The following is a 27,287-nucleotide window of genomic DNA, read 5'->3' as shown; positions in this document are numbered from 1 at the left end:
CTAGATCACCACAGGCGGCTGCTCTGGCTGTTTTGTCGGCCAGGCAATTTCCTTGAGATATGGGGTCATCTCCTTTCTGGTGTCCCTTACAGTGTAGGATAGCTACCTTGTCTGGGAGCCAAACAGCCTCAAGAAGCTTTAGTATTTCTTCCTTGTTTTTGATAGTTTTCCATGCAGCTTTCCCTGCAGTAAGGAGGTCTTTTTTCTTTATAGATGGCCCCGTGTACATGCACAGTAGCGAAGGCATACTGTGTAGATGTTAACTCATTTACCTTTGCTAAGGATGAGGGCTGGGGTTTAAGGCTTACAGTTCAGCTCATTGTGCCGACCATCTTTCCGGCAAAGCCTCGGCATCCAGAACTTCACTGGTTGTGGTTACTTCATATCCTGCTCTTTGGCTGTCCTCTTGTAAATAGCTGCTCCCATTGCTGAACAGGGTGATCTCTGGGTTTGTTATAGCCTGGTCTTGGAGGTCCAGGCGGCTGGCGTAGACTTCATCCACTACTTCAGAACAGTCATGGTCATGTTCTCCCTCTTCCGTGGGAAAGAAGGTGGCCATGTTTAGTGTTCTTACTGTTTTGAGAGTGACCCTTGGGTTTTCATAGAGAAGGCCTTGGTATTATGTCAGCTGAGAATCGGAGAGGAAATGATATCCTTGGGTACTCATGAGGGACATGACCAAGTGTGGGACCTTAACATTAAGTGTTTGTCCCAGTGTGAGTTTGTCTGCCTCCTTGATGAGCAGGACTGTGGCTGCCAGCGCTCTGAGGCACAGTGGCCATCCTGCAGCCACAGGATCAAGTTTTGTTTGACAGTTAGGCCACTGGCCATTGCCAAGGCCCCATGCTCTGAGTGAGCACTCCAAGGGCTATTTTGTCCTTTTCATGTACGAAGAGGTTAAAGGGCTTTTCTGTGTCGGGCAAGCCCAGGGCTGGGGCTCATCCCAGAGCCAACTTTATTTCTGTGAAAGCGGCCCTTGCCTCATCAGTTCATGTGAGGGGCTCCCAGTCTGGCCCTCCCAACAGGTCATAGAGGGGCCTCGCGACAGGGAGGGATCCAAATGCGACAGAACCCTGCAGCCCCTAAAAATTCACACAAGCCTCATTTTGTTTGGGGCTGTGGCAGTGTGGTGATAACCTTCTTCCTTTCCAGTCCTAGTTTTCTTTTTCCTTTTGTGAGGAGGAAGCCTAAGTATTGGACCTGCTGCTGGCAAATCTGTGCCTTTTTATAAGAGGCCCGGTACCCCAAGTAGGATAGGAGCTGCAGGAGGGCCTTGGTACCTTTCATACAGCCTTCTTGGGTGTCGCTGGCAAGGAGGAGGTCACCTACATATTGGAGGAGGACACACCCTCTGGTTTCCCTTGGAAAGCTGGTGAGGTCTGCAGCTAATGCTTCCCCCAAAAAAGTGGGTGAGTTCTTGAAGCCTTGGGGAAGTCATATCCAGGTCAGCTGCATCTGGCACCCTGTAACGGGCTCAGTCCATTCAAAGGCAAACAGTGGTTGACTTTGAGGAGCCAGGCAGAGGCAGAAGAAAGCATCCTTTAGGTTGAGGCATGTAAACCATCTGGCTGACCCTGGAATTTGGCTGAGGAGAGTACATGGGTTCAGAACCACTGGGTGTAAGGAAACAGTCACTTTGTTAATGGCCCTCAAATCCTGTACTGGTCTGTATCCTCCTCCTGGCTTCTTGACTGGCAAGAGCGGGGTATTCCAAGCTGATTGGCACTCAATTGGAATACCTTCCTCTCTGAGCTTGGTCAGGTGCTCTTGTGTACCCATTCTAGCCTCGAGTGGAAGGGGTTCTGCCTTTGTCTCTGAGGTTGGGCTCCAGGGATCAGGTCAACAATGATGGGGGCCCGACTCCAAGCTAGTCCAAGTGCATTATCTTCAGCCCATACAGAGGGGAATGTAAGCCTGAATTCTGAGGGGTTACAGGGTAGGGCTTGGGCACAGAATAGTCTCCATTCTTCTTCCCTTGGCAGGGTAATCACCAAGACCAGGGTTTCCTTCTGCCTTGGGTTTAATTGGAGGCTAGTGTGTCCAGTGGGTTCAAAAGTTATCTGGCCCCAAGTTTGGAGAGCAGATCTTGGCCCAGGAGAGGAATCAGGCAGTCAGGTAAGTAGAGGAACTCATGCCAGACCTTGTGACCCCCAAGTTCACATTGTTGAGCTTGACAGAAGAGCTCTTGTATCGCCCATGTCCCAGTAGCTCCAAGTATGGTTGCTGTCTTTTGGCTGAAAGGGGCTACCGGGGAAGTAACAACCAAGTGTTTAGTCCCAGTGTCAACCATGAAAGTTATTGTTCAGCTGCCTACTTTCATTTCAACAGTGGGCTCACGGGGCCAAAAGAGAAACAGACCTGTCCCCCTCAGTCTGATTCTATCCTGGCCAGACCAATGAGGTCCTCGCCTCGAGGTTCCTCCCAATATCAGCTGGGTTTTGAGGGCCCCTTCCAATTCGGACATTCATTCTACCAGTGTCCCTTCTCTTTGCAGTATGCACGTTGGTCCTTTGCTAAGGGGGCTCTGGGCTTCCCCCTTTTTGGTGGTTGGGGTCTTCCCATCTTTGCAGTGTCTATTTCTTTCAGTGCTGCTGCAAGAAAGGTGGCCTTCTTTTTAGTCTTCTCTCCACTTCTCTTTTGGCTGCAACTTCTCTGTTCCTGAAAACTTTATTGGTGACCTCTATCAGCTGAGTGATATTCACCCCAGCAAAGCCCTCCAACTTCTGGAGTATTCTTCTGATATCTGGGGAAGCCTGTGCCACAAAAGAGGTATTTACCATTTGATGACTTTCTGGTGCCTGGGAGTCAAACGGAGTGTATACACGGTATGCCTCACATAGTCTTTCATAGTAGTGTCTGGGAGACTCCCCAGGCTGCTGTGTGACTGACAATGTTTTAGTCATGTTCATGGGATTTTTGGCTCCAGTTCAGATTCCCCGAAGGAGGGCTTCCTGGTATTGTCAGATGTGGGCTTGTCCTCCTTCTGTGGTGAAATCCCATGTTGGGCATTGAATCAGGGGCAGCAGCTTGAGCCCAGACAGCAGGGTCATTGATCCCCAGAGGTGCGTGATCTTCTAGGTACTGTCATGTTTCTCTCATTCTTCTTCTTTCTTCTGTATTAAACAGAGTACAGAGTAACTGTTGACAATCTTCCCAAGTCAGTTGGTGGGTCTGGAAGAGGGACTCCATCAAGTCAACCATTGCTTGTGGCTTTTCAGAGTATGATGGAGTGTTATGTTTCCAATTGAGGAGGTTGGTTGTAGAGAAAGATTGAAAATAATACATCATGGAACAGCTGGGCTGGACTATTCTGTCCTCATTCTGTCTTTCAGGCTCTTTCGTCTCCCTTACAGGCATTTGGAGAGTGTTAGGTCTGGGTCTGGGGCGCAGTCTGGCTGCTGGCCCTTGTAGGGAGGGTTCTCTGGGTCTGGGAGGGGAGGAGGGATGGGTGGCAGCAGCAGCGGAAGAGGAGAGACAGACGGGGGGCGGGGAGTTTCAAGCTCAGGGGAAGGGGGGAGGGAGCCCAGTGAGTCATAAGGTGGTGGAAAGATGGGATCTTCCTCTGGGTCTCCTGCAAACACTAAAGGAGTGGTGGATTGCTTCTTTGGCTCCCTGGGTGAGTCTTTGGATAAAACAGCTCAAACCTTTGCCTGGCTCTGCTTGCTATGGATGAATTGCACCCAAGGCAGAGGATTTCAGGCAATTTCAAGCCAGGAGTTGATGTATGGAAACTGATCAGGGTGACCTGGGTTCCCAGTGACTATCAGCCAAACCTGCTGCACTATTTGAGCATCTAATATCCCTTCCAGGGGCCATCCTACATTGAATATGGGCCATTCTAGTTCACAAAAGGCCCTTAACTTCCAAGGTGTCATTTTGACCCCATAATCACCTGAAAATCCCTTTTTAAAATTTTTGAGCATGACCTCTAAAATCATAGGCTTACTCTATTTTGACCCCATTATTAATTCCTTTCTCGTGTTCGGTGTTGCAGAGACAGACAAAGGGAGGGTATCCCCTCAGATGAGAGGACCAATCAGATACTCCACTGGTCGCGTTCCCAAGGGAAACTTTAGGTGAGGCTTGGCTGTAGTGGACTCAGCTTTGTGACTTGCAATTGGAGTCTATTCTGATGCCGCCCTGGACTGTATGCTTTCACCACGATACAGGAGAGCCCACTCAGACTCCGTAGACTTTTGGGGACCTTAAGGGTGCCTGTCCATGGAGCTACAAACTCAAACTTGACTGGCAAGCCTGGCCGAGCCGCACATTCTCACACACACAGCACATTCTCACACACACACACACACACACACACACACACACACACACACACACACCAGAGGCTATTACATTCCCTCCTGCAAAATTTTCTACCCGTGAGAGTGCTAAAGTCTCTGGGGAGTGATCAGGTCCCCCATCCACCCTTTTGGATGGGCCTGACTACTTTGGGGCCCCAGCCTTACTGGTTCCGACGTCGGGTCCAGGTCCTCACCTACCAGCCTCTTTGAGTCCGGTGGGAATGACGGAACGGGGCCAGCCTGAGGCGACCAAATAGGAGACTGCCAAAATTCAGGCAGGGCGCGCCTTCTTTGTGATTCCTCGCTCTGTCACCGCCTTACCGTTCTTCCAAACCGGTGGCAACAATGGGACAGCACGGTTGGGTTTCCTGGTCAGGCAACCAAATATGTTACAGAACCAAGCTGGAACACTGGCAGAAAAAACAAGTGGCACTTGGAGATCTTGGTGGTTCAGAGATTTATTTAACACCAGCGGGCTCAGAGGAGACTTTCTCCAAAGATCTGAGCCTGAATGCAAGTGGGAAGGGTAATTTATAGTTGTCAGCTTCCATATCTGTGGAGGTTTTCATGCTCACAGCAAACAGGGCAAGAAGAACCCAGAAGAGGGGTCTCTAAGCTAGAGACCAGAGCTTGTTTTAGTCCCGTCGGCCATCTTTAGTGCAGCACTTTATTCATTTCTCCAACAATAAGACTTCTGATTTTAATAAAAACAGAGCAAGGACCCTTACTTGGGGCTCTTGTCTCCTCAGAACATTAGCCTCTCTCGCGTTTTAATTCTGCGACCTGCTCTCTTACTGAACAAGAGAGAACTCTAGACCCAGGATCTATGACACTCAAGCACCATGATTGTCACATAAGGAAGCACTGAATATTTTTTGAAAAATAGAAATTTGTGGGGCACCTGGGTGGCTTAGTCAGTTAAGTGTCCAACTCTTGGTTTCAGCTCAGGTCATGATCTCACAGTTCATGAGTTAGAACCCTGTGTCAGACTCTGCTCTGACAATGTGGAGCCTGCTTGGGATTCTCTCTCTCTCTCTCTCTCTCTCTGTCAAAATAATTAAGTAAACTTTAAAAAAGAAAGAAAGAAAAATAGAAATTTTCATATGATGAAGATTGTTATCTCAAACCAGTGATGAAAAGATAGTTTATTCAATAATTGATGTTGGCATTTCTGGAGAGCCATCTGGAAAAAGGTAAAGTTGAATCCATACCTCATACTTTACATCAAAATAGTCTGCAAACAAAACAGGTGAACATGGGAGGGGCAGGTGGGAAGAGAGAGACAAACCATAAAACAGACTCTTAACTATAGAGAACAAACTGAGAGTTGCTGAAGGGGAGGCAGGTGGGAGGATGACGGGTGATGGGTGATGAAGGGTGATGGGTGTTAAAGAGGGCACTTGTGATGAGCACTGGGTATTCTATGTAAGTGATGAATCACTAAATCCTACATGTGAAACTAATATTACAGTGTACGTTAACTATTTGGAATTTAAAACTTGGAAGAACAAAAAGAATAGTCTTCAAATGGGTCAAAGATTTATTTTTTTTTATTTTTTTTTAATTTTTTTTAATTTTTTTTTCAACGTTTTTATTTATTTTTGGGACAGAGAGAGACAGAGCATGAACGGGGGAGGGGCAGAGAGAGAGGGAGACACAGAATCGGAAACAGGCTCCAGGCTCTGAGCCATCAGCCCAGAGCCTGACGCGGGGCTCGAACTCACGGACCGCGAGATCGTGACCTGGCTGAAGTCGGACGCTTAACCGACTGCGCCACCCAGGCGCCCCAAATGGGTCAAAGATTTAAATATGAAAAATTAAGCCTAAAAGTATTACAAGAAAAAAAATGGAAGTTGTAACACCAGACACCATAAAATAGCTAGAAGAAAAAAAAGATGGTAAGCTCCTTGACATTGGTCTTAGTGATATTTTTTGGGATCTGACTCCAGAAACAATGGCTACAAAAGCAAAAATAAACAAATGGGACTACATCAAACTAAAAGGATTCTGCACAGTGAAAGAAACCATCAACAAAATTAAAAAGGTACATATTAAGGTACTTGGGTGGCTTGGCCAGTTGAGCATCTGACCTTAGCTCAGGTCTTGATCTCACGGGTGAGTTCAAGTCCCCATCTGGCTCCCTGCTGTCAGAGCAGAGACCGTTTCAGATCCTCTGTCCCCCTGTCTCTCTGAACCTCCCCACTTGCTTTCTCTTCTCAAAAATAAATAAATATTTTTAAAAAATAAAATAAAACAAAATAAGAAGGAACCTACTGAATGGGAGAAGATATTTGCAAATAACATATCAGATAATGGGTTAATATCCAGAACATATAAAGAACTCATACAGCTCAGTAACAGAAAAACAAGCAACCTGATTTTAAAAATGGACAGACGATCTGAATAGACATTTTTCCAAAGAAGACATACAGAAAGCCAATAGGCACATGAAAAGATGCTCGACATCACTAATTATCAGGGAAATGCAAACCAAAATCACAATGAGATATCACCTCACACCTGTCAGATTGACTATTATCAGAAAGACAAAAACTAACAAGTGTTGGCAAGGCTGTGGAGAAAAGGGAACCCTTGTGCACTGTTGGTGGGAATTGAAATTAGTGCAGCTACTGTGGAAAACAGTATGGAAGTTCCTCAAAAATTAAAAATAAGAGCACCTGGATGGCTCAGGCAGTTAAGTGTCCAATTCTTGATTTCAGCTCAGGTCATGATCTTGCAGTTCATGAGATCAAGCCCCACATCGAGCTATATGCTAACAGCACAGAGGCTGCTTGGGATTCTCTCTCCCTCTCTCTCTGCCCCTCCCTGGTTCATGCATGTGATCTCTCCCTCCCTCTGTCCTTTCCTCCATCCCTCTCTCTCTCTCTCTCTCTCAAAATAAATAAATAAACTCTTAAAAAAATTAAAAATAGAGCTACCATACAACCCAGCAGTTCCACCTCTGGGTATCTATATGAAGAAAACAAAAACACAAAGTCAAAAAGATATATGCACCCCTATGTTCTTTGCAGCATTGTTTGTAATAACCAAGATATGGAATCAACCTAAATGTCCCATCAATGGATAAAGAAGATGTAGGGGGCTCCTGGGTGGCTCAGTCAGTTGAGCGTTAGACTCTGGCTCAGGTCATGATCTCACAGTTCATGGGTTGGGCCCCTGCATCAGGCTCTGTGCTGACAGCTCAGAGCCTGGAGCCTGCTTCAGATTCTGTGTCTCCCTCTCTCTCTGCCTCTCCCCTGCTTGCACTCTGTGTCTCCCTGTCTCTCAAAAATTAATAAACATTTTTAAAAAGATGTAGTGTGTGTGTACATGTATGTGTGTGTGTGTGTGTGTGCACAAGGGAATACTAGTCAGCCATAAAAAAATGCAGTCTTGCCATTTGTGACAACATAGATGGACTTCAGGAGTATTATGCTAAATGAAATGAGTCCAAGAAAGATAAATATTACATGACTTCACTTATATCTGGAATCTAAAAAACAAAACAAATGAACAAGCAAAAAAAACCCCCCAAAACTCATAGATACAGAGAACAGATTGGTGGTTGCCAGAGGGGAGGGGAGTTGGGAGGTGGGCAAAAAGAGTGAAGGAGACAAAGAAATATAAGCTTTGAGTTACAAAATAAGTCATGGGGATGTAATGTACAGTGGGGGGATTTTAGTCAATAATATTATATTACAAATTTGAAAGTTGCTAAGAAAGCAAAACTCATCACAAGAAAAAAAAAGTGTGGTAACTTTGTATGGTGACAGATGATAAATAGACTTAATGTGGTGATCATTTTGCAATGTATACAAATGTCAAATCATTATGTTGTATACCTGAAACTGACATAATGTATCTCAATTATACATCAATTTAAAAAATGGGAGAATTCCTTCACTGAGGAAAGGTTTTATAATTACTGGGAATCCAGAAACCATAAAAGAAAAGATTGATGGACTCAACTCCTTAAAAATACCCAAAAAGTCTGCATGATAAGAAAACTATAAGCAAAGTAAAAAGACATTGTCAAATGATGAAAAACATTTTGCCACTCAAATTAACAGTGGGCTAATTTTTGAAATATATAAAACACTTCTCTAAATCAATAAGAGATTATGAATCCAATAAAAAATGTACAAATAACATAAAAAGACAATTCACAGGAAAGAAAATTCAGGTAGATCCTAAAGAAAATGTCAAATATACTCGTAACAAGAGAAAGTTTAAATTAAAACTAGAGAAGCTTAAAAAAAATAATAAAACTAGAGAAGCTTGATATTTTATCACCAAGCTTCATATGTGCCATGAGTTTGATATTTCCACAAGCTGGTCACATAATCTCTTGGCAAAGCTTTGGGGAAACAGGCACTCTCTTACATTGCTGGTATAAGTGTGTGGCAACTTGCCTTTTCAGAAAAGTGGCCAAAACATCTCCCATCAGAAACACTTCCTTTACAGTGTGACTTTGATACTCATTGCATCAAGAGACATTGAGGTGTGTATTCCCTCCAATGACTCTGGGCAGGTCTGTGACCAGTGGAAGTAAAGCTTTGTGACTTCAAAGGCAAGTCAAAAAGCAATAAGTCTTCCACCTCATTCTCTTGGGATGCTTGCTCTAAATCCAGCTACCTTGCCATTAAGAGCACCAGACAGTCCTTGGAGAAGCCCACCTGAAGAGGAAACAACATCCTCAAAGAAGAAATAATGGGCAATGTTGTCACCTTCATAATAAGGAAAATAGGAAATATACTTAATGAACCCAATGATCTATCTAAGGAGATTTTCACGTAGAAAATTGAAATCCCTGATTGCTTTAGCTTCTGGCTACCTAAAGTAAAATGTAAAAGGAAAAATATAGGCTAAAAAAAGGTCTGTTAAATATAAAGAAACCGAGAGTTACTGGATTTGAAAATGAAACTTTCCCATTCACACCTCTCAACATGTGCACAGTTCAGCTACATTTTAGAACTACAATGAATGGCTATTTACTTGAATGGGGATACCTCCAGTGATTATTTCTGTGCCTTTCCTACCACTGTAAATTGGGGGTGGGGGGAGGAGTTCAGGATGGGACCAAATAACTACTTCTTTAGTTCACAGGTCATTAGTATAGACAGAAATCATTCAAGGAACCAAACATGAGGAACTACACTCTAAGATCCTTATCTGTATGTGGACCTAATTTAGATGACAAGATCCTGGACTTCAAACTGATGCCATAATGGAATGAAACTTGGGGGCTTAGGGGAAGAAGACGGGTATATTTTGCATGTGGGAGGAATGTGAATTTTTATATTCTAGAAGATATACTGTGGCAGAGAGTATTTCCACAAATGGCATAATATCTCCCATCCCACAGACTCCTCTTATAATGTGACTTGAAAACTCTTTCCATCTGAGCTTGGGTGGCTTAGTTAAGCATCCAATTCCTGATTTCAGCTCAGGTCATGATCTCACAGCTGTGAGATTGAGCCCCACATAGGGCTCTGTACGGAGTGTGGAGCCTGCTTAAGATTCTTTCTCTCCCCTCCCTCTGCCTCTCTCTCTCTCTCCAAAAAAATTTTTAAAAAAATAAAAAAGAAAGAAAGAAAGAGGAAGAAAGAAAGAAAGAAAGAAAGAAAGAAAGAAAAGGAAGAAAAGAATGAAAGGAAAGAAAGAAAGAAAGAAAGAAAGAAAGAGAAAGAAAGAGAACAAAAGAAAGAAAGAAAGAGAAAGAAAGAAATGAAGAAAGAAAGAAAAACTTTCCATTAAGAGGTAAGGGTCTGTATCTTCCCCTTGGATCTGGGCAGTTTCATAGGCTTGTGACTATAGTGGAAGTGAACAATGTGACTGCTGAAGCTTGGTCATAAAAGGTGGTCCTTTTGGGAATTTTACACTCAGGATCCAACTACTTTCCCATGAAGAAGTCAGAAGCACCCTGTTGAGAGACCCATGCAGAGAGAAACTGAAACCCCTGTCTGAGCACCGACAGCCAACTTGTCAGCCATATGAGCAAGCCATCTTACAAGTGATTCCTACAGCCCCAAAGTTGAGCCATCCCAGCTGAAACCAAATGGGACAAAGATAAGCTAATCTCATTGAGTCTTGCCCATGTTTCAGATTTTGTAAACAAAATAAATGATTGTTCTTTTGAGCTACTAAACTTTGGAGTAGTTTGTTATGCAACAATAGATTGTTATAGCATGTAAATTGATAGAACCCTTATAAAAGATCAGTTTGACAATATATATCAGAATTACAGATTCATGTATTCTTTTACTAGATATCCTATTTTGAGAAATTGATTCTTCAGACAGACTTGTTCACAGTTGCAAAATAATATACATACAAGATAATTCATTGCAGCATTATTTATAATGGCAAGAGTAGAAAATAACTAAAGTGTTTTTAATACACTAGTTAAATAAATTGTGCAACATTCACACAAGAGAGATCCATGTAGCCATGAAAAAGAATGAGATAGATAACCATAAACTGATGTGGAGGAATTTCCAGGATAAACTGTTCAGTGAAAAAATCAAAATACAAGAGTATCTATAGTGCACTATTTTTTGTGTAAGAAAGAAGAGGAAATAAAAACATACATATATGTATATTTGCTCATTTGAGAAAAAAGGAACACCAGGTTGAAATTTAGTCTGAGATTGGTTGCCAATAGGGCTTGAATGAGAATGGGTGAAAAAGAAAGAGGGAATGGCAGGGAGAGGGAGAGAGTTTGCAGGGAGGGCCTACAATCGAATACAAGCAGAAACAAATGAACTAAACTTATTTCAAATTACTGACATAACCGCACTTAAGGAATCAGGCAGGAAAAGGAGTTAACCTTTAAACCTAAATTGTTGGACTCTACTCAGAGACTAAAAGCAAAAGCAACTGCAAATACAGAGCTCTAAGCTGTAGGTTTCTTTTGTGCAGAGGCATGAGTTAGCATGAAAAGAGATGATAAATAAACTCTGCCATGTTGGATTGGAATTAGAGGTATCAGTGTAATCTCATAATATATACAGCTAAGTATAGAAATGGTTATGGAGTTGTATTTGTGTTAATGTATACATACATCATTATATACATACCTCTATTTCCCAGGTACAACCACTTAGAAGTCCTAAAACCAGTAACATTCCAGTAGCATTGAACACACCTAGGGTCCACATCTTGGTTTTTAAATGCCATTCTCCATTAAGAGAAAGTAGACATAACACTCCGTATTTGACCAATAGAACAGAACATGATACACGGCAGCCCTACAGATCCTTTGGTTAGAAGCAGAGCCGCTCAGTGTTTGACCACTAGAAGGAACCATGGATCCTTGAAGAAATTGTTAATTCCATCCTTGGGACAGAAAAGCACAAAATGTACCTTGAAAGAACATTTTTCTGTCCCCAAAAAGTAAAGTGCTCAGAGAATGATAGGGAAATGTTGAAGGACACAGAGCCAGTTTGAAGGGCTCCTCCCAACTAAATTTAAGACAATCTGAGCATTAAAATAAATAGTGATAGTAAATGATTATAACTTACTGAATAAAATAAATAAATAAACCCACCTGATACAAATTAATGAATGAGAAGAGAAACCTCTTCATCACAGTAGAAAGCCAACTTATACAAAGAATGATGGGATTAGAAAAGTAAGCAACCATCATAAATGTAATTCATTCAGGCAAGAAGTGTCAGTGCCAAAACTAGTGGATGAAAGTTTAAGGAACAAGATATTTACATAGTCTCAAATTATCTCCCCCACAAGATACTTAAAAATTTCAGGATGAAATAGTAATTTTCTAGTAGAAATTGCTGGTAGATAACCACCTTAACCAAATTATCAAAATTGCTGGTAATGGAACGAGTCAATAATGTGTACTTTCTGATAGGATTCACCGAGAATCCGGTATCCCTTCCGTACTACCTCTGCCAAAAGTGTGTGGTGTCAATCTACTTGTGAGGAGACATTAGACAAGACCAGAGTTTTACTCTCAAAATAACTAGCTTATACTTTTCCAAATATCTATGTTATGAAATTTAAAGAAAGGCTCAGTAACTGCTGCAGAGTAAAAGAGACAAAAGATAGAAGACAAATGTAGTACATGGTCTTGAAATTTCTTTTGTTATAAAGGACATTATTAGGACATTTCATAAAATCTGAATTAGTATATAGTTTAGACACAGTATTGTGTCAGTGCTAATTTCCTGATTTTGATCATTGTGCTATTGTTACATAAGAGAATCCCTTGTTTAGAGAGAAAACACTGAATTTTTTAGAGGTAAAGGGGCATCATGTCTGCAACTTACTCTTAAACGGTCCAGAAAAATTATAGAAAGAAAAAGGTAGAGGAGAGGGAGGAATTTTTTTTATTATTGCAGCTTTTCTTTAAGTCTGAAATTATGTCAAAATTTCTTAAGTTTAAAAACTATAATGAGGGGCCCCTGGGTGGTTCAGTCAGTTAAGCATCCAACTCTTGATCTCAGTTCAGGTCATGATCTCACAGTTTGTGAGTTTGAGCTGCAAGTAGGGCTCTGCGCTGAAAGCACGGAGCCTGCTTGGGATTCTGTCTCTCCCTCTCTCTTTGCTCCTGCCCTGCTTATGCACCTGGTCTCGCTCTCACTCTCTCTCTCTCAAATTAAATAAACTTTAAATAAAATGAAAAAAAAAACAATCTATACAATATGTTACATTTGAGGTAAAAAAAAAGTGGGAGAAAATAAAAATCCATATTCATATTTGCATAAAGAATTTTGGGGAAATACACTAAAAAATTATAAATAGTGATTATCTATTGGGAGCAAGAGCTAGATAGAGAGGAAAGAAGCCTGGGAGAGAGATTTTTTTTTACTACCTTTTTATATGTTTTTCTTTATGAACTATATTAATATTAATACGTTATCTACCTAAAAATAGAATTCAAATAAGGATATTTTTTAAAAAGAATAAAATAGAAGAAACAGGTAACCAAGTGCAAAATCATTAGAAGGTATAGAAGGAAATAAAAAGTACTAAATAAAGCACCCAAAAAAGAACTACAAATGCAGGTATTAAAAAATGTAGACTATAATAAATTAATAGTTTTCCTCACCCTGGTACTGCATGCAAGAAGCATGGGGAAAGTAGAATGGAAATTAGAAATAAAAGTCACAAGAGGGAAGATGTTTGTAGAAGCAGAAAACACATCTTTGTGGTATGATGGAAAGAACACACTCTTAGAATAAGATTGAAGATAAAATCCAGTTCCTGCTATTTACTAGCTGTATGTCCTTGGATAAATTATTTAATTTCTTCCAGCTTTGGTGACTCATCTCTAAATTGTCTATGTCACTTAATTCAAATATATTTTAGAAGGATATGTTATCAAAGCATGAAAATTAATATAAGTAAAATGCCAGAACTGTATTTAAATATCGACTATTACCTTATGGGGGAAAGGACTTATTTGTAACACTACACTCATTCTGATGGGTTGAGGAGTTATTATACCCATGAAATGGGTGGTATTTGGTGGGGGTGGGAGACGGTTAGGTAGTAAGGGAAGAGGGGGAGGTATATATATTGTTTGTATGTGCCTGTGTTTGTATGGTGTGTCCCTTAAAGCAAAAGGATTGTTAAAAAGCACTGACAGTGGAGGAAATTTAGAAGTCACCCTTTTTTATTTGAATTTCCTACCTGTAACAAGGTAGTTTCTTTTTCTGATCCCCACATGCACCATGTGTCTTCTATTCTCAACCTGTTTGCCCTTGCTGCTTTTTTTTTTTTCCAACCCACTGGAATACTTTCTCTTAATTCTGTCTGAAATTTAAAAATCTGTTAAGGATCTGTTGAGAATACACAAAATCCACCAACTTGACACCTCCTTACACCTCAGTATTTCTACTGATCCTGGATTCTTTCATTTCTGAAATCTTACAGCATGAATTTCCTATAGTTTTTCAATTATTTAGGTGAGGAGAGTCTTTCCCTTGCAACAAACTGTAAAAAACTTAAAAGCAAGCATTATTTCATGCATGTCTTTATGTCTGTCTTAAAAGATGATAGGTTGTAATTGTTGTTTTAACATTTTTGACCTAAATTACTCAAGAGAGAGCCTTGAAGACTGGCAGCTCAACAGTTCAGACATCCTAACCTTTGCCACTGCCACTGTTGCACCTTTGCCCTTTCCCCAAAGGGCCCCTGTAAAAAGCAGTGTCTGGCTAAGCAGGGTGTTCTTGATATTTCAGGAATCACTGACGTTCCAGGATGTGGCTGTGGACTTCACACGAGAGGAGTGGGACCAGCTCTACCCTGCTCAGAAGAATCTTTACCGAGATGTGATGCTGGAGAACTACAGGAATCTGGTCGCACTGGGTAAGGATGTTGCCCCTGTAAAACTAGAAACCATTCTAAAGGGGTTTGTTTCCTTAAGTAGTGAAAATTTCCAAAGCTTTTGTGAATATAGTTCAGGCCAGGACAGAATGCTAATCAATGCTTGGAGACAGAGGACCTTTGTTTCCTGCTGTTTCTCCTCAGGTAAAAGGTCTTGACTTTGTTGAGTTTGAGATGAGTAAGCTTTATTTTGCTGCCTCTGAAGTTTCCCCTTTCCAAATCCAGAGGCTCTAAAGACTAAAAAAGTTGGAAATGAGTTCTGAGAGACAGTTTTGTTCCCAGTATAAACTTCTATGGCATACATTTTTCCTGTGAATAGGGCATCAACTTTATAAGCCAGAGGTGATCTCTCAGTTGGAGCAGGAGGAGCAATGGATGATGGAAAGAGGCAGCTCAGGGGACATTCGTGCAGGTGAGGAGCAAGCATTTGGGTATTTGCTGCTCAGTAAAGAGAAGCAGTCACTTTTGAAATATTCAACTGAGTGTGCTCCAAATCTCTGCCTCTGGGATTTAAAGAATACTGAGGAGTTTTTAAATTCAGTTTATGTTTGACTTTTTTCCAAAGTGGAAATGGCTCTTTTTTTCCCATTAAACAGATAATATATACTTACTATTTAAAAATTTACACAACACAAAAGTTACTTTCAAGGTATTAATTTTAACATTCATAAATACCTTGGTGTTGTAAATCTCCACATAACATTTTCTGGTCTTTATTCATACATCCTCTCTCAGTATTCTTTAAATCTTTCTTTTCCATGTCAAAGATCCTCTGCCATTTTTACCTACTTTTCATTCTTTTTCCTTTTATTATCAAACTCTTTAAATTTGCCTAAAACCCATAACCTGAATTTTAATTCTTTAGATTATCTGTGTGATATGACCCCTGTCCTACCTGTACTACTAAAATTGTTTACTTGGAGATTACCGCTAACTTTCTGTCAGTCAAATCCAGTGGCAAAAAAAAAAAAAAAAAAAACAACGGTTATTGTCTCCTATGACTTTGTTGCATTCACTTTGCTTTCTTGAAATTTTCTTCCACCCTGGCTTGTGATACACACAATTCTTGTCTCTTGTAGTCTCAGTCTTGTATCTCTACCTGCTTCTTTCACTACCTTCTGTCCCTTTTCATTCTTCTAAAGGTATGTATTCCTACAGACGTGGTGCTCAAGTCTGCAGTACATCACTTTAAAATAGCCCTTCTGTGTCCTTTTCCCATGTCTATATTTCTAGCCTCAGTATTTCACTCACATTCTCTTCCCAGATTTCAGATTATATTTTTGTTTATGAATGTCATGCCATTATTTTAATTATTTCAAAACCTGGATTTGTTGACTTTATACTCTCTCTTTAAAGTATCTCTTTATTTTTATTCAATATATGAAGTTTATTGTCAAACTGGTTTCCATACAACACCCAGTGCTCATCCCAAAAGGTGCCCTCCTCAATACCCAGCACCAACCCTCCCCTCCCTCCCACCCCCCATCAACCCTCAGTTTGTTCTGTTTTTAAGAGTCTCTCATGCTTTGGCTCTCTCCCACTCTAACCTCCTTTTTTTTTTCTTACCTCCCCCATGGGTTTCTGTTAAGTTTCTCAGGATCCACATAAGAGTGAAAACATATGGTATCTGTCTTTCTCTGTATGGCTTATTTCACTTAGCAGAACACTCTCCAGTTGCATCCATGTTGCTACAAAGGGCCATATTTCATTCTTTCTCATTGCCACATAGCAGTCCCTTGTGTATATAAACCACAATTTCTTTATCCATTCATCAGTTGATGGACTCTTTAAATGAGAGGCTTCTTAACCAAAAAACCCCAAAAGCTTAGCTCTCTATTGTTGGCATACCACCTACAGTGTTCTGCCCAGTTATATTAGCAAGTAGTTGTATGTTAAACGTATGCCAGACACTGAGTTAGGTATTTTTCACTCTGGTTTATTAAGTCAAGTTAACCTACCCCGTCTGTGTCTAGTGTCCACCCTGATTCTTTGCTCTGGCACCTGGTTTTCCCATTTAGAGTTGGTTTTCTGTCATTCAGTCTTCAGCTTATTTTTCAGTGTGGCTTTGACTTGGCTGTCCTTCTTGCTTTTAGTTCTCCAGGTCATGTTAGGTAGGAATCCTTGTTCCTGTTTTAGTCTCATTGAACCTGAATTTTGGTCTGACCAGTGCTGCCATTCCATAAGTAGAGGCTAATAATTAAAACATTTTTTCAGGAACCCTAACACTTTCCCTGACAACAGTAGGTGATGTTATTTCTATGAATTTCCACACTTTGAAACCTGGGAAGTAGGAAACTAAAGGAAGAAAATGAAAACTCCCTTCCCAGGTGAATTGCCAGCATAGGAACTTACAGCAGAAGGCAAAGCTATTCTTTCCCTCAGGTACATATTTTTCCCCCACAGACATATCCATTTGTAAGATCCACACTCTTTCCCATTATGTGCCTATCTACAGACCCCCAGCTAGAGAAAATAATTGCTAACTTAGGAAAATTTCCAGAAATTATTATGTGGATGCCTAAGGCTCTTGGTTTACAGATCAGCTTGAACAAGTGATTTCCTCATATCCTCCTTGTCAGGAATCAGCAGCCTGGCAGTCTCCTCCAAGAAGACAGATTGCATTTTTGCATTATCCTGTAAGACACTGAGACACAGTGACTGGTTCCTCTGATGAGGATGTGGCAAAACATTTCCATTGATGAACTGATCTAATTCTGGCTTGCCCTCTGGGTTACTGCTTGCCTTTTTGGCATCTACTGATGCCTATTTATCTAGAAATCTCTTCCAGATGAAGATGAGACCTGGAAAATGTCCAGTGGACTTAGAAACAAAGAAGTTAATAATTATATTAATAAGAGTGATTATATAAGAATCATCAGTTAGTACATTTTGAGTGAACAGGAAGTAAACAGGTAGAGCTGGGTATGCAGTACTCTTATAAGAAGCTAGAATAATACTCCCTCTCTCTCTGCCCCTCCCCCGTTCATGCTCTGTCTCTCTCTGTCCCAAAAATAAATAAACGTTGAAAAAAAAAAATTAAAAAAAAAAAAAAATGGGGCGCCTGGGTGGCGCAGTCGGTTAAGCGTCCGACTTCAGCCAGGTCACGATCTCGCGGTCTGTGAGTTCGAGCCCCGCGTCAGGCTCTGGGCTGATGGCTCGGAGCCTGGAGCCTGTTTCCGATTCTGTGTCTCCCTCTCTCTCTGCCCCTCCCCCGTTCATGCTCTGTCTCTCTCTGTCCCAAAAATAAATAAACGTTGAAAAAAAAAATTTAAAAAAAAAAAAGAAGCTAGAATAATAAAGGGAGACAATAGAAAGCATATGCTAGAATAGAAGCTAGTGTCCAAAGAAGATTGTTCCAAGCAGGAATGGTTTTAGCTTGTTTGTAATGCTGAAGGGGAGGAGTTAATAGAGGGGGTAATTAGAAAATAGATACAAATTATGAAGCAAGGTTCTAGAAGAGATGGGAGTGGGATAGGAAAGAAGGAGGTGAGGGTGATTTTTTATGTAAATAATTTTGTTGAAGAAAGATTTGGGAGAGTTCACAATGGTTATTTCTATTTTCTCGGCAAAGTAGGAGGCAAGGTTGTCTTTTGAATATAAAGGAATCGGGGAAGGATAAGTACAGAACTTGAGGAGCACTTGCTTTAGCTTACTAAGGTCAACAGAAACTGACCAAAAATGAATCAAGAGATTACCAAGCAGCTTTGAGGGTCCAGATGAGATTTTGCCCTATGCATTTGTGGTTTCCAGTAACTATGCATATATTTGCCATTTCTCCCATTCTACTTGGCACTAGAAAGGCTTTTTTTTTTTTTAACGTTTTATTTATTTTTGAGACAGGGAGAGACAGAGCATGAACAGGGGAGGGTCAGAGAGAGGGAGACACAGAATCTGAAACAGTCTCCAGGCTCTGAGCTGTCAGCACAGAGCCCGATGCGGGGCTCGAACTCAGGGACCGAGAGATCATGACCAGAGCCAAAGTTGGCCGCTTAACCAACTGAGCCACCCAGGCGCCCCTGGAAAGGCTTTGTAGAGCTCAGGCTGAGAGCCTGTCAGACTGGTGGAACCGAAGGAGGAAACCTGAGAGAGAGTTTGTTAATTCAGGTGAGTTGACATAGAGTCCAAAAAGTGACAAAAAGTAAAGTAAGGCCTGAAGAGGACTGGAAACTAGAAAACAACATACAAGTCAAAGCAGCAGAGGTCTTGATGAGATTAGAAAGCAGGTGGAGAGTGAATAAGGCCATAGTCTACTCACTGAGCCAGAGAGTGTGACACTGAGTTCGAGATTCCTTGTATGGATCAAAGTTCAGATATAACTGTATAGCCAGGTAAATAATTGTTGAAATGAGATGAAGGTAAAAGCACAAACAACTACCAGTTATAAAATAAGATGGAAGAGAAGAGCCCAATTAATAGTAACTAAAAAGATAAAACACATAGAAATAAACTTTTAACAAGAAATGTGCAACACCTGCATGAGGAGAACTTTAAAACACTGACAGACACAAAAATAAACTTGAATAAATAGACATACCAAGATGTCAGTGTTCCTAATACACATGTAATGTCATCCCATAAAAAGTGCCTTCCAGATTTTGGGGGAATCTTAGATAAGCTCATTCTAAAGTTCATATTGAAAAACCAAAACACAAAAATAATCTGGAAAACTCTGAAAGGAAAACAATGAGGGGTTATCTCAACTAGATAATATATAGCAAAAGTTTATTAAGCAAAACAAGGCAACCAACTGAACAGAATAGAAAATCCAGAAATAGACCTAGATGTATGCAGGGGTTTAGTATCTGTTAAAGGCATTATTTCAAATTAGTAGGGAAAAGGTACACATCTTAGTAAAATGATATTGAGATAACTGGTATTTAAGAGGTAGACCTTTTTTTTTTTTTTTTTTTTTTTGAGTATAATTGACACACAATGTTACATTAGTTTCAGGAGCACAGCTTAGTGAATCATCTTTATGCTGTGCTTACCACAATTGTAACTATAAAAGGTAGACCTTTTAATGAATATTGAGTAGTCATCTGGAAAAAGATAAAGTTGGATCCATAGCTTACCCCTTAAACTAAGATACTCCAAAAGAATCAGAGACGTTAAATGTAAAACATGAAACCATAAGAGCATGGAAGAAAACATAGGAGAAATCTTTTATAACCTTGAAATGGGGAAGTCATTTCTGACTATGATTCAAAATCTAGAAGCCATAAAAGAAAAGATTTATACTTTCAACAGACACAAATCCCCAAATTCTGCATGGTATAGAATAATAAGCAAAGTGAAAAGGTAAATGGCAATGGTTGGGGTGGGGGGGAATATTTGCAATTTATATCAAAAGGGCTAAGCTCCCATTAACAAAAGGCTCCTGGGGTGCCTGAGTGACTCGGCTGGGTGTCTAACTCTTAGTTTCGGATCAGGTCATGATCTCATGGTTCACGGGTTCCAGCCCTGCATCAGGCTCTGCACTATCAGTGCAGAGCCTGCTTAGGATTATCTCTCTCCCCTCCCTCAATCACGCTCTCTCTCTCACTCTCTCAAAATAATCTAATCTAGCCTAATTTTAAAAAGGCTCCTCTAAATCAATAAGAGGCCAACAGCCCAATAGAAATATACACATGTGAACAGTTCTTAGGTAAAGGAGTACAAATATGTTTAATGTAAGAAAAAATGTTCAGTCTCACTCATGATAAGAGAAGCACAAATTGAAACTACACCAGATGACTTTTTCTCACCTGTCAGGTTAGCAAAAGCCCAAAAATTTGTCTGCATACACTGTTGATAAGCCTGTAGGAAAGAAAGCACTCTCATACATTGCTAGTATAAGATGAACCACCAGTCAACACAGGATGTCATAGATTAATCAAGGGGGTCTCCCTTTCCAGACAACCCTGTTTGGTATTGTAGACTCTTTGGATGAACGAACATTGTCTAGAATCATATGTTTGTGTAAACAGTTTTATGGGAACACAGCCACACTCCCTCTATCACTCATATATTGTCTGTGGCTGCTTGCACACTATAACAGCAGAGTTGAGTAAACAGTAAAGCCCATATGACCCACAAAACCTTAAATATTCACGAGATGACCCTTTATAGAAAAAGTTTACAACCTCTCCTAAACCAATCATTTTTAATTATTTATAACCACCACTATCATCAAGAAATCCATTTTTATTGCAACTCATAAGATCAGTATAATCTATAAAATTGAGACAAAAATTTTACCAAACACTGTTTATCTTTATTGCTATGTCAGATGAACTCTGATAATTTCTCATCTTTTTTAGGCTATTTTGTTTCAGTTTTTTTTTTTCTTTTTAAAATTAAGACTTTATTTTTTATTTTTATTTTTTTGAAGTATTTTTTATATTAAATATAATTTACTATCAAATTGGTTTCCATACAACACCCAGTGCACATCTCAACAGGTGCCCTCCTCAATACCCATCACCCACTTTCCCATCTCCCCCACCTGCCATCAACCCTCAGTTTGTTCTCAGTATTTAAGAGTCTCTTATGGTTTTCCCCCCTCCCTCTCTATAACTGTTGTTTCAGTTTTTAATTTATTGTTCTACCCAATAAATTAATATCATTAACTCACTATAGATCAGGGCATGTTTTTTAATTAACAAAAGGGAACTGGAAATACTACAGTACCTTGCACATAGAAAGGGCAAACTTTTCAAAATTTGTTTTTCTCCCTCCCTTTCTCCCTAATTCTTTCCCTTTCTCTCCCTCCCTCTCTCTGTTCCTCTTTCCCTTCTTGTTTCCTTCCTTCCTAATTCTAAATAATTCAGTTCAAAAGGCATTGGATGAGGCTAAACATCAGGATAAGTTGTTTACTTGATGAGATATACAGCAGTCCAGAAGGCCCTTCAAGATGTTGTTCAAGTTGCCCAGTGACATCACAACATGCTTAAACTGACCATGGTCACATCTAGAGGGTATCCCTTCCTGGATACAAAGGAGATCAGAGGTCTAGGTATCCTAGAAATCTAATTTTATCAGCAGGTCATAACCCCAAGAGTTGATCCAGGAAATATGGAGTCAATGAAGACAAACAGTAACCACTTGAGACTACAGCAAATCCCCTGTTTTTCTTCATGTAGAGCCCTTAGGTTCCTGCAAGAATAATGAAGGCCTGATGAACCCCTGCAATAAGCTAGAGAGGCTTAGTCTGTAGCCATGACCAAGATATTACACTTGCTTAGTTTAGGACTTGGGCATAAAATAGATTGCATGTCATTCTCACAGTGTAGGCAGGCAAAGCTCTTCTGCTTCCATGTCTGAAAACACTTTCTTCCCAGGTAACACTTTTTCTGTAATCTCAGACAGCAGAGGATCAGGCAGTGTAAGAGGGGAGTAGGCAAAAGTACAAAGTAGGACTTGGGAGCTTCAGTTAATGATTGGGTTCCTAGTCAGGTAAGGCCAAACCAGGAAGAAAGTACACAGTGAATAATGAATGAACAGCATCTCTGCATGCTGTCTTATACATGGCTTGATAAAAGTGTTCATCCTTATCAGAGCCCACCCTCCTTTTAAGGAAAGTTGCAGTCATGTCCGCTAACATGGGGCCTTAGGTTAGGTGAGGAGCTAGAGCAAATGGACTAGAGTTTGTTCTTCACAAATGCTTTGAAACTCAAAGTGATCATTGTCTCATTTTGTAGTCTAGATTCTGTTCCCTGGCATCCCACTGGGATGTAGATAGGCAGCCTTGTGATTGCAGATCTGATGTGCCTTGAAGATATTCAGAGTGGGGGAGCAGTGTTTATATAGCCCATGCATAGTCACTCCTTCTGTTATCAGTAGATGAAAAGTCTGTCCACCAGCAGCAGTTTTCCCTTTTCCCTCACAGAGGCATAGAAAGAAGGCAGTCAACAAAAATGTCCATGAATATGTTGATCAAGCCACCATGTTTCCAGGAATAAACAAAAGTTTCAGAAGCTAGGCCATAGGGAATGAAGGCCCTGAACTCTACTCCTAGGCAGAAAATGTGTCTTCAAAGTTCTAGCCAGTTATTCCAAACATTTTAGAGCCAAAGTCCCTAGGCAAGACAAAAGCATTTGGGCTGAAAATAAAATCCGATTGGTAATCTGGTTGAAATGGTCAGTGGGTTTAAAATCACTATTTTTTTCTTTTCTTCTTCTTTTTCTTTTCTTCTAAATCACTATTTTTTTCCACATACAATTTTAGACCAGAGTAGGTTCTGTTTATGTATCTTTTTGTATATCTTTAAGCAAACTGATCGGTTTTTTACAATTTTCTTTTTTTCTTTATAAAATATATGTTTCATGTTCAGCCAACTATTCTTGCCATGCTGTTTGTGATAACAGTAAGTCCAAGGAAACCTAAATGTGATTGATTAAAAATACTTTGACATATCCAGAAAATTGGATATTTTAAAACCTTTAAAAATAATATGGAAATGTATTTGTTGACATGTAAATGTGTTCATGATATGCAGTAATGTAAAAAAACAAAATACAAAACAGTATTATGATGTAATTCCAGTTTATTTTCCCAAGACAGTTGTTGACATTATTATTAATGGAGCCTCCTTTTACTCTCAAGTGTTCTAATTAGGATGATAATTGTATGTGCCAGCTTCAAGAGCAACACTCCTTCAGCTTTTATATATACATTCCCTATGGTTGGAAGACCAAGACTAGTGAGTGACTCACATTTGAGAAACCTAAAGCAGTCTAAGGCCCAAGAACAGCTAACTAATGAAATGGCTTTTGTAGGTGAGCTAGAAAAACTGTTGAGTTAGGATCTGTCTGTACTATCCAAGTTTGTTAGAACAAGGTATCGTGAGTGTTATGAGTCAGGCAACATGATCTTGGATCTTGTCCAGTAGGATTCACGCTGTAGGGCTGGTCTGAAGGGACTATCCAAACTAGAGCTTTATCTGTCTAGATCATGGAAATGAGAGGAGAGGTCCAGCTAAAACCTCCCAAGAATCATAAAAGTTCCCAAAGTGAGTCCTATTTAGCTTTCTGCAAGCTGAGAGTGTGAAGCCACTCAATTATATAAAAATTGGTCTTTCTCTTAATCCCTCCCTCCACATGACTCCTACCCTCCAACTCTTGTTAGAAGGGAACTAAACAACACTTAGTAAGTGAAGGAAGAAGTGGCCAGGGAAATAGTTAAGTGGGGAAAGAAATGAGAGAGTAGTCAGGGAAAAATCTAACAGGAAGAAAGTAGGGCAGGGGAAGAGGCAGGCAGTGGGAGGAAAGGAAGAATATGACTCTATAACAGCCCAGGGGAAGAGAAAGGGATTAATTTTGGAACTTTGATTATTAAACACATGATTAAATTTTTAATTGAATTGAATAGAGACTGTGTTTGAATGTAACAGGAGTATCTGTTATCTAAGAATGAGGGGAGAAGCCATGGAACCTCCCCAAATCTTCACCTGGAAGCAGAATAAGAATACCCCCACTAAATTAAGTTCAAAGAAGTGGTAGGAGGCTGAAATGAAATTTTGTTTGTATCACAATTCATATGACTTACATTTATATTTGTATGAACATAGGGAAAAAATCTGGCAAGACAGCCTCCAACAGCTCCAAACAGCTGCCTCTACAGATTGGAATTCTTACTTTATGCATTTCTACATTATTTGAATATGTTACTAAAAGCAAGTATTCATTTTATCATTTTAAACAAAAAATTAAAATAGGAAGAAATACATACTTTTTCAATAAACAAGTAGCTGACACTACATAAGGATAATCCACAGATGAGATTTATAAGGTCTGGATCTGTCTTCTTCCAGTAGTCTTTCTTCTGATACCTCCTACCTTTGAGCACAGATCTTTCTCTGATATTTCTTACTCTCCTTTCCATTTCCTTTCAACCGTGGATACTCCTGGATGATCTTTTCTTATGATTACCACACATGTTTTAAAATTTCCCCCTGCTCACTGCTTTTTGTGATCCTTTTATAGTCTTCCCCCTTGTTACATGGCCATATTTTAAAACTTACGCCACATATGCTTTGTTCACATTACTTTAAGTCTCACTTGGTAATTCATTGTGCAACGATTTCTTTTTCAAAACAGAGAAGATGGCAAAGTATTTGTATGTTCTGAATTTCTTTTAGGTGGAGAGAATAGACCTGATATCAGAAAATCAATTCCAAACCAGAATATTTCTGATGAAAATAAAAACCATGACATGATAATGGAGAGACTAACAGGAGACAGTTTCTGGTACTCCATCTTAGGAGGACTCTGGGATTTTGATTACCAATTAGAGTTTAACCAAGAAAATCAGCAGAGACATTTAGCACAAGTATCTTTCACCCACAAAAAGATCACACAGGTGAGAAGCCTTGACTGTAATAGATTTGGAGAAAACTATAATGTAAACTCAAACCTTATTATGCATCAGAGAATTCCTTCAATTAAAATACCCCTTAATTCTGACACACAAGGAAATAGCATCAAACATAATTCAGACTTGATTTACTATCAGGGAGACTATGTAAGAAAGAATCCTTATGAATATAATGAATGTGGAAAAATCTTCAATCAACATATTCTTCTTACTAATCATATTCATACTGAAGAGAAACCCAGTGAATGTGGGAAAGCCTTCAGCCACAACTCATCTCTTACTCAACCTCAGATAGTCCTTACAGGAGAGAAGCCCTATAAGTGTGATGAATGTGGGAAAAGATTCAGCCAGAGGATTCATCTTATTCAACATCAGCGAATTCACACAGGAGAAAAACCTTTTATATGCAATGAATGTGGGAAAGCCTTCCGTCAACATTCATCCTTTACTCAACATCTGAGAATTCATACTGGAGAGAAGCCCTACAAATGTAATCAATGTGGTAAAGCCTTTAGCCGTATCACATCCCTTACTGAACATCATAGACTTCATACCGGAGAGAAACCTTATGAATGTAGTTTTTGTGGGAAAGCCTTCAGCCAGAGGACACATCTTAATCAGCATGAGAGAACTCATACAGGAGAGAAACCCTATAAATGTAATGAATGTGAGAAAGCCTTCAGCCAGAGTGCACATCTTAATCAACATAGGAAGATCCATACTCGGGAGAAATTGTGTGAATATAATAAATGTGAGAAAACCTTAAGTTCCAGTCCTTCTCTTACCCAGCAGCATATAACTCACAGGGGGGAAATCATATGAATATATAAATATAGGAAAACTTTTGGTCAGATCTTTTCATCCCCTTGAATATAAAATTATTCATAGAGAAGAGAAAATTTATAAATAAACTTTTAATGCATAGAAACCAAATAAATTTAGATCTTAAATTAGCATATTCCCAGGAGAGATTATAAATAGTGAAAATAATTTATTTTATAAATAAGGTAATATTGAGTCATGTTCCAAATATGATATAAAACTTTTTTTAATGATCAGAAATCTTATAGGCAATAATCTGAAATTATTCTCCTGTAACTTTTATGATATAAAGTTTTTAAAGTATGTAAACATTGATTACTTAAAGCAGTGATGTAGTATAACCAGTCACATAAACTTTAAATAAACATAAAAGCAATATTTCTCAAACCAGCCATTTGTTTCCTTTACAGTTTTTACCATATTCAGTGTTTACTTAATATTTTTCCTTAAAGGGATTCAGAATTTTTAGCATTGCCTAGGAAATATTATTTGCAGAAATTATGAGTTTTATATGCCAATTATATTTGTTCTAAAATAAATAAACATTTATTTATCAAAATACATATATAACTTTGAAATTAAAAATATCCGCTTGATGTACTACCTAAATCTTCTGTACCTTTATTTGAAAAACAATGTGACAGGATATTGGCAGTGTTTGTTTTCATTTCAGCAACTTTTGCGTTTTCGTCAAACAACTTATAGGATCATTTTAAGAAGCATGTTGGAGGAGACTAAGGGTCATAGTGATGAACTTTGAAAATGATTCAGAGAAGTCTACTTTTCTATCCTGTTGTTCTAGTTTTAAAATTCCCTCTATCAAACATAGACTTTTTTAATTAAAATGGATTTTTTTGTGTGTTTGAATACAGAGTTTTTTGTTGTTGTTTTGTTTTGTTTTTATATAATGACCAGGGGCTAAGAATCCCTATACTTCCCTACACAACTGTGAAAGACAAGAAGTAGAAGACTATACCAGATGTTGAGCTGTGGTGCCATGATGAAGCTGAGAACCAGGGAAGAGCCTTACTGGCTTATATAAATAACTAAGGAGGTACTAATAAATTGGCCTAAAAATTCATTTTATTTATATAAATTTATTTATGTAACACCTTTTTCCAAAAAGAATTTAAAGTAGTTAAATTTTTTTTATGAATACAGTCCTGTGTAACAGATAATCACATTTTGATGTTAAAAAGCATTATAAATGTAAACTGTCATAAGCCACAAATAAATACATTTTGGGGGCTACTTCAGTTTCTTGGTTTTCTGTTTTTCTCTTTCCTCAGGCATGGCTTGAAGAAGCCATGAGGCTAAGGCAGAAATGTATTTCCCCTTTGCTTCCTCACCTTTTTTCTTCTAACGTAGCTCCCATCTCAAGACTTCTCTTCTTTTTCCCTCTGAAGGACTAGATTTTATAAAGTTCTTGAGTCAAAGCTGAAATGATTTAAAGACATT

At 39.4% G+C, this 27,287-nt stretch overlaps 1 protein-coding gene across 7 annotated transcripts in view; it reads left to right on the top strand.

The window, feature by feature from the left end:
• Positions 1-27,085, top strand: part of ZNF713 (zinc finger protein 713) — a 46,149-nt gene extending 19,064 nt beyond the window's left edge. For 6 of the 7 annotated variants that reach the window (XM_086692102.1, XM_086692098.1, XM_025923359.2 and 3 more), the window contains 3 exons: positions 14,510-14,636; positions 14,974-15,066; positions 24,772-27,085. In XM_086692102.1, the coding sequence (XP_086548228.1) occupies positions 14,603-14,636; positions 14,974-15,066; positions 24,772-25,829 (1,185 nt within the window). In that variant the 5' untranslated portion in view covers positions 14,510-14,602 and the 3' untranslated portion in view covers positions 25,830-27,085. The remainder of the gene's footprint in view (positions 1-14,509; positions 14,637-14,973; positions 15,067-24,771) is intronic. The other variant, XM_086692101.1, reaches the window with a different exon arrangement.
• The last annotated feature ends 202 nt before the right edge of the window (positions 27,086-27,287 follow it).

Source organism: Puma concolor, chromosome E3, assembly GCF_028749965.1.
Source record: "Puma concolor isolate L17-30 chromosome E3, mPumCon1.1.hap2, whole genome shotgun sequence".
In the NCBI taxonomy this organism is placed as follows: Eukaryota; Metazoa; Chordata; class Mammalia; order Carnivora; family Felidae; genus Puma; species Puma concolor.
The sequence above is the reverse complement of the archived record's forward strand: the minus strand, read 5'-3'. Positions and strand labels throughout refer to the sequence as shown.